The sequence below is a fragment of the Tyto alba genome, unplaced genomic scaffold, assembly GCF_018691265.1.
Source record: "Tyto alba isolate M040663 unplaced genomic scaffold, T.alba_DEE_v4.0 Super-Scaffold_1, whole genome shotgun sequence".
Taxonomy (NCBI): domain Eukaryota; kingdom Metazoa; phylum Chordata; class Aves; order Strigiformes; family Tytonidae; genus Tyto; species Tyto alba.
Genome location: NW_024881261.1, coordinates 28,210,383 through 28,218,541, shown reverse-complemented (window position 1 = coordinate 28,218,541; position 8,159 = coordinate 28,210,383). Strand labels below are relative to the sequence as shown.

At 39.3% G+C, this 8,159-nt stretch overlaps 1 protein-coding gene across 2 annotated transcripts in view; it reads right to left on the bottom strand.

The window, feature by feature from the left end:
* Window positions 1-2,151: 2,151 nt before the first annotated feature.
* LOC104365169 (putative threonine dehydratase) overlaps window positions 2,152-8,159 on the bottom strand; it is a 32,732-nt gene continuing 26,724 nt past the window's right edge. For both annotated transcript variants that reach the window (XM_032982030.2, XM_009971912.3), the window contains exon 11: window positions 2,152-4,878. In XM_032982030.2, coding sequence (XP_032837921.2) covers window positions 4,780-4,878 — 99 coding nt within the window. In that variant the 3' untranslated portion in view covers window positions 2,152-4,779. The remainder of the gene's footprint in view (window positions 4,879-8,159) is intronic.

Genomic DNA, 8,159 nt, shown 5'->3' with positions numbered 1-8,159 from the left:
ATTAAATAGTTCACACAGTTGCAAAAAAGAAAGAAAGAAAGAAAGGCTACAAATGAGAGTACCTGCATCTAGAAGAGCTTTCAGACAGCACCAGCAGCACAGCTGAACCCCCTCACCAACATACTCTCCCTCCCTAGGGGCAAGGTAAGCCCCTCATATCCTTTTTGTGGATGCACTCAGGTGTGGTTGATCTGGCTTTGCCCCTTAAGGACTTGCCCAGCCCTTCCTTTCTTCAGTGAGACAGACTGTATGGGTTTAGTGACCCTGTTGTTATGCATCATTACTATTGAATTACTTCAAAACATTCATATTTTATTAGAATGTTTTCCAGCCACAGTCACCAATTTCTGCTGCAGCTTTAGTTTAAATACACAAATAAATAACTAAAGTGCTTTTGAAGAATGGGGAATTCATCAGCTCAGGAGAGCACAACATTAATTAGGGTTTCCCCTCCCTTGGGAAAGCTAGGAGCACATGAAAGCAAAGATTTGTAATAGAAATAAACTCTTCAAACTTCAATACCCTATACATGGTAGACTGTTTACAGTTAAACAAACAGCAGAGAAGGTGACAGGAAGACCTAGGCCATCAAATAAATAACTGGCAGGAATTACAGCCCAGCCCTGGAGTCTTACAGTTTCCTTTTTTGATCATTAAATCACATGCCTAGGTCTGGATATAGCAGAAGTTTGATTTTTATGTCAAATGCACTTACTGCACTTTGAGATAGGAAGGAGGAGCATATGTTTCTAAATATTTCAAAAGCAGTAGACTAGATGGCAAGGTGCTACTTGTGAGGACATGCCATCTGTATGGGAGATTAACTTTTCCTGATGCTATGTAAACATGTACTGGCAGAGCTTTAGATATTAATCCAGAGCTAACAGGACCTGGCTGAAAAAATTAAGGAATCAATGTGGGAAGAGATTTTGTTTCAACTAAAGATACGCCTTGTTTGTATCAGTCCATGGAAGAAGTTGTGCTGTGTCCCTGACAAACCTTGCATTCATAGGACTGCTGCCAAAGCTCAGTAGCTTAGCTCTAGTGGCATTACCTGGGTCAAAGCATCCTCTTCCACTGGAGACATGACCGTGCACTTTGGCTGGTGGAGTCTGCTGCATCCTGAAATTGAAGGACTGGTTTACCAAAGTTCACAATATTTGTGATGAATATCTCTCAGATCCAATTCACCAGATACCATGGACGCACGCAAGCCCATCCCAGGATACCTCTGCAACTAAACTTTACACAATGCCCAGGATCACAGCCAGGCACAAGCAAGGCGGCATTTGCAACTGGCCCAGTACCCAAAACAGAATCTCTTTCCAAGCCAGTAAGGAGAGATGCTTGTCCAGCCATGCTGCTGAACACTCTGGCAGTCTCCCATCCCACTCCACAGGGCAAGAGCTGCAGTCCTGCCCAGCTGTGCTCACCTCCCCAGCAGCCCAGAGCTCGGCGTGCACAAACGATGTGGATTTTGTGTTAATGTCAATGACAGAAAAAGGGGAAAAAAAAAAAAAAAACGCTGAATTTTTAATGCAAAACTATGATCAGTACCATTTGAGAGAATGACAAATCTTTCATTGCCGAGGTGGCATAGCAGAATTTTAATTATTTTTCAGACAAGTGCAATGTTTAGATTTACATTTTGCTGATTTAACAACTTGTGAAATTTTTACATAATCATTAAAACAGTGTTGTTTTTTTTTTAACGTATATAAGAGCACTATATAAAAATACTTCTTTAAATGAAATATTTAAACACACATTATTAGATCTTTGAAATGCCATAGTCCTGTTATATTTCATAATGCAAAACAGCAGCACAGATATTTCAATATTTTTTCCAATTGCATGCATTCATTAAAATGTTTAATTTTTATTTTTGTTTCCCTTGGAAGTAACTAATTTTAACTTTAAAGCCAATGGACTCGCATAAAAGCAATATAGAATGGAAATCAACTCTGGTATCGTCATATTTACATATGAAGTGTTTACCACTGAAGAGCGATTTACAATTTCTGTTTATACTTAATGCAATAAAAATAAAACCAAACTGCATATATCATGACCAACATTTTAAGTAACTTCTAGGCATCACTTTCCTTTTTTTCCCTCAAAACGTTTAAATTCATACAGTGATTTTGAGTGCACTGATTTCTGCTTGCTCTATCTATTACCTCTGTTGCCCCACTTTTGTGAAGACTTGTTAAATGTAGTTCCCACTGATTAGAAAAGAAGTTGTTAATGCTCTGAGCTTCTAAGAAAATAAAGTCTAGGACAATGCAGGACAATTAACCAAGGACTCAGACAGCAGAAGCTGTTGGCCACTACTGAGAACATTGGTTATAAAGTCCCATTTTCTTCTCCTGTAGATATCCGAGACATCCTCCAAATTTCCTGAGAGTTATGCCAAAAGAGATGAGATGATAATTAGATCCTTATTTATAGTGGTTTTACATCCCCAAATCTGCTCTTTGATGATGTGGTTCATTGCTTGTTTCAATAGAAGTAGCACATACACAATATGTATTCTGTCATCATGTATTTCTGTACAGATTTCTTAAAATCTGGCTGTGAAGAAAGAAGCTGCGTCTGACAGGATTTACAGGATGTGTTCTGGAGACCAAGCCCTCCACCCATCATTCTGGATGGCAAAAAGGGAAAGAAACTAACCACTGGGGCATCAATAATTTTTAGTTCCATGTGCAAGCCAACATAATCCTTCCAATAACAGACCAAACCAGCAAACTTCTATTATTTGTCCACCATTTGTGAGATTCTCTTCCCCACTCCCGCTCCTTCACGAGCCACAACTAAGAGGGACCAAACAGACTATGTCCCAGAAAAAAGTACTGCAGAGACAGCCAGAATGCTTCCCTCTTCATTACACCTTGCAGGCACAGGTTAATTTATAGATGTAGCTGGATATCCGTAAGTAGTAGATACAATACATATGAGATCTGCACAAGATTGGATATGTAGTTCATCCTTTTTAGTCCATAGCAACCCTCTGTTTGGGTTGCTCTTGCTTTCTGGATGATGCCCTTCCTTGCCTACAGATGAGTTAGAATTAAGAGAGGGCAGAGAAAACTTTTGCCTACCCTAGGGCATCTCTCCTCTTCCACACGTGACTTCTTGATTGTGCTTCAGAGATCAAGGTTTCCACTGCAGAACCAGGAAAGGAAACGCATGAACAAGCCTGTTCCTAACTGCAGAGGAGGACTGAAGATGGAAGCTCAAATTATAAATCATAATACGACAACAACGGAGTGTCACTATGGGCTTGCAGCATCTTTCTCCCCAAAAAAATCTATAGTTAAAGCTGGTTTCATGGACACCTAGCAACAGCCCACCCAGCTCTGCATGTGGGAACTGAAATGATTTCATCCCACACAGCCCATGGAGACGGTCACTCTGACCTTGGTGGATTTTCAGCTGGGCTCTGCTAGGGCACTATACATCGTATTTATTTTGTATACCTAATTATCAAGTTTACATGCTAGAGGTCTCTTATTAAAATACCTATACTCAAAATTTGGGTCAATCCTGGTTAAATTAACTAAGTAGAATGATATATATTGGCTCTGTTGCAGCAGGCCATAAACTGAACTTTGCCCAGGTGGAAAGACAACTGTTGTACACACATTCAGAAGTGGGCCTGAATTTCTCTTACGTTTTTTGCCATCCCACCCTGTTACCTTATTAGTTGGTCTCTGCCTGTAGTGATGAAAATGGTATTTAGGTCAATGTGTTCTCTGTTAATTGCATTAGCCATGTGCCTAAGATTTAGCCTTCCTCTTCTCCTGGCACTGCCTTTGGCTATTAACATGTGGTGTTTAAATATATTTCACTCTTAACAGTGTGCTTAATCTATCAAATGAGATGGATAGAGTCTGTTTTAGGCAGACTAAGATGATCAGTGGAATGCTAATTACAAAATTCACATAGGTGGAGACCCCTGTTTATAAAGAAACACAAGCCATTTTATATCCTACTTTTTATACTGAGTCCCCAAAAGCATAAGGAAGAATTACATTTGTGTTCTGCATATATGATCTAATTACATTCAGATTATGTTTGGTTTTGTTATTGCTGCAACAGTTTTTGGAACTTTATAAAATAAAGAGGAACATTTTCCCTTGGGGGAAAAAAAAAAAAAAGTGAATGCAATATTGGCTTTTATGTTCCAATTTTTTTTTGTTTTTGTTTAAAAAGCATTTTATTAGCATAATTTTTCCTCACATGATAGCAAAGACCAGAAGTGTTTTCAAACCCCCCCCCCACACACATGTATATATCTCTTGAAGCAGATTCAGCAAATGGAGAACTGCTTCTGGTTTGGAAATGGAAAATTACTATACTAGTAGCATGGCAAAGTCCAGCAGGAGAGGTGCATTTCTCTAACTAGGGGGATTAAAATCAAAAGACCTTTGAGAGGTCTATATTCAGATGTAAAGAAAAACGCCTTCTCCCTGTTTATTTATCAAACACCATTAGATCCTACATAACAGCCAAAATCCAGACAGCCAGCAGATAACGTATTATTGATTTTCAACACCAGCAGAAACTAGAAGTTACCCTTAGCTAAGCTAAAGTTTTGAGTTTGACTTTATTCCCAGGGACATTCACTACTTTTTGAGCAGGAAATAAATATCCTGAAACTACCTTCTAACTGTTCAAGCTCTGGAAGATAATATTTGTTCTGAATGACTCAAGACTAGGGCTCTGTAAAATACTTGTCATAGGAGCTCAGCCCTTTCCCTTGTGCTGTGCCCATCACCGCTCCGTCCAGGCAGCTGTGGGGTAGCGTTCCAGGAGCGCGTTTCTCAGCTGGGCTGTGTGGATCTCGTCTCTGGTCTCCACGGTGCAGGTGACCTGGGAAAAGAATTAGGAACATTCCTGACGGCATGGCAGAAATCTCAGACAAAGGCATTTCCAATGAAATCTTAAAGTACGCTCATAAAAGCAAAACGATCAGTTCAACATAAAAACTCTTGACCTCACATCCCCTGTCTACACAGGTAAGAAAACTGACATTGCAGATGTCTGGGGCTCTTCCAGCCCTTCTGCATGGTTTTAAAACCTTCCAACAGCCCCACTTTTTATTGCCTTCAAAGTTTGAAGAAGATAGACTGATCCTCTGCTGGCTCCTGAGCAAGTACTTGCCTGCTGTTGGTCTCCCTGAAGTCATCTGTTAGCAGCTTCTCTTTTCCATTCCCTGGGGTATGTACATGGTGCTGCTGCCACCTCACCTGTATCTGACTCTTGCTTTGCCCCATTTCCCATGTTTCTGGGCAGTGCTTGTTCCATCCTTCAATCTTTTTATATTCTCCTCATCTTCTCTCTCATGGAGTTATCCCCTAGTCCTTTATCATCTCAGCAGTATTCTGGCTGGTCTCATCTACTCAAACACCTTCTTGTTTCACTCTGATTTTTTGTTTGCTCATTGATTCAACTCTAGTTATCTGTGATGGTTGTTCTGCTGCTAAATCAAACTAAACACAGGCAAAATTAACCTTGATAGTTTTCTTTTTGTTCTTCATCTGCCTCAACAAGTATTACTGACAATCCTGTCATGCAGCCACTGAAGACAATAACTTCAACATCATTCTTTCAATTCTTCTTTAATACCTCTCTTCTATATACTCACATCTCTATTGCACCATTTGAAAATCTGGGCACTATCAAAGGTGAGGCACCAATGCAAAGGTGCAGAGGAAAAATTTACTTCACAGTTTTAGGCTACTAACTTCCATCTCCGCTGACCCTGCTGGAATTATCGATGTTGAAAGTGTCACATGGAAAAAAGACCTCACAGAAACATGGAAACCTGGTGAGGAAAGGATCCAGGATGAGCCACAGTGAAACAAAGTTTGTTGTAACAGGCAAATCTACAGAGAATAGAGGAAAAACTGGTCATGGTAACCTCAAGGTGGTCTACTAGAGTCTACAGATGCCTCGTATAATGTTCCTGTCAGAGCTGCATCCTTTAGAGAAAGCAACAAGGCAAAAAATAAAATAGTCTCTACTCAAATATGTTTATGAGAACATTTCTAAATAAGAACTTTTTAATTTGTGTTTCCCTGAATGAGCTTAAAATAACAGTAAACCCTTAAGAAAACTGTTGAGTGAGAAGATGATACACTAACTCCAGATTATTCTAAACAGTCATGAGCTTATTTAATTAGAAAACTGGCTATAGCTTCTTAAATATCCATCGTGAAATAAGCCACATTTCTCATCTGTTTCCATAATTCTTTGTGTCTTATCCTGAACATAGTTCTATTCTTCTTTGGTTCTTTGGAACACAAATTAGATGCTAATTTCTTTCTCCTCTGAAAAAGTGGGATTTAGTCTCAGGAGGACAGTCACAGAAGACAAATAATAATGAGGGAAGAGGATAGAACACAAAGATTGGGAGAAGTATCTAAAGGATATCTAGGCACCAAAGTACCAAATACCCATTATCCGTTCCCTGGTTCATATAAAAATCCCTAAAGTTTTGCAGTCATATTTTCAAGAGCATACACTCATCTCACAGAGCCTGTAATTAAAAAAAGCAACATTTTTTTCCTTCCATAGCAATCATGCCTGTTTGTCCTGAGCAAATAAATTGTTGCACTTGGAACCAGTCTGGACTTGCCAGGTTCAGCTTTGAGTATTTGGCAGCAAGCAGTTGCTCTGCCCCAGGATCAAGCATGGGAAAGCATTTTGATTTATAGAGCTAACTATCCTCCTCTCTGCCCTTTTCTTTCTGCTAATGTTTGAAGCCAGACAGACTTGGATAGATTGGAGCCAGAGAGCTTGTAAACAGTTTGGATAGATACTGTCTTTTTGTTCTGTGCGTGCACAGCATCCAACATGTGATATGACCAGTAATATGCTGTAAAAGTAATGATAACAGCAGCAGCAGCAATAACAAACAACTCCAGAAATTTACCTGATTTTTCACACTTGTCAAACAGAGGAAGAGAGAACATTTACTCACAGCAGGAGTGAACAGAGAATCACACTACACCTTAGAGCAGCTACAGATTTAAACAGCAAGGAAGGAAAAAAATTGCTTTCTTGCTCAGATTAAGCCAATTTACATTGAAGTTTTACCTCCACAGAATGCTTCTCTCATTCATTTTGTCTGGTAAGTGTAATTTACACGCATGTCCAACAGGGCAATGCTCATATCCATGGGGAGGTATATGAGGATTATATTTATATATAGGATGAATAGTCACCTAGGTACTACTAGCTACAGGAGGTTGCATACCTACTGATGAACTAAGAATAAGTGCTCCAAATTGGTCTTATTTAAGAACAAATCACAAAACCTATTGCCTGATGTTTCTTATACTCCAGACAAGATAACCTATGACAACTAGAGAAAACTTTACTTTAGATTTGTATCAAACCCATAAGCTCTCAGTACTAGACATAGGCTTTTTGATTCAGCAGACCTCCCATGGACTGCAGGACCATGTTTGCACAGTAGACCTTTCTTTTCTGTGTATCAAAAAATCTCAGAAAAACCAGCACCACAAAAGTATATTTTATGCATTTCTCTCCTTCATATTATATCCTGGCTGGATTAAAAAATAATAATAATTTAAAAACTATCTGGTTCTGTAAGACTGTTAAAATAACCATCCAGATGGATATTTTACCACATTTAGTGTTCTGGTCTCTGTGGCAGGTAATGTAAAGATTGAGTAGAGTCTAAGGGTTTAGTCAGCCTGTTGGGGTTTTTTATAGCAGGCCTACAAGTAATGGAAGACAGAACAGGTTTCACTGAATATTGATGTCTTGTGGGTTTTATCACTCCGTGCAACACCAAAATCCAGATGCATAAATTAAAATATTCATAGGAATTAATTCTATTTCAAAGAGAGGGAAGTTCATAACTTCTGTGCTGAATAATTTGGGCAACAGGGTGGGCACTTCTGCTCCCCTCTAACTGCAAGTCTCACATGTGGGCACTTTGCCTTTTAGATCGTATTTTCCTAGATATTAAAAATTAATTCAGCACGTCTCTCAACTTCCTGAAGCCTGATATCTCTAGGTTGTGTCTGCAAATAAAGATACTGGGTGGACATGCCAACCCAGTGCTAGAGAGCAGAGGAGATGTGAGTAGCATTGCTCAATCGAAAGAGTCAGTCTTTTGT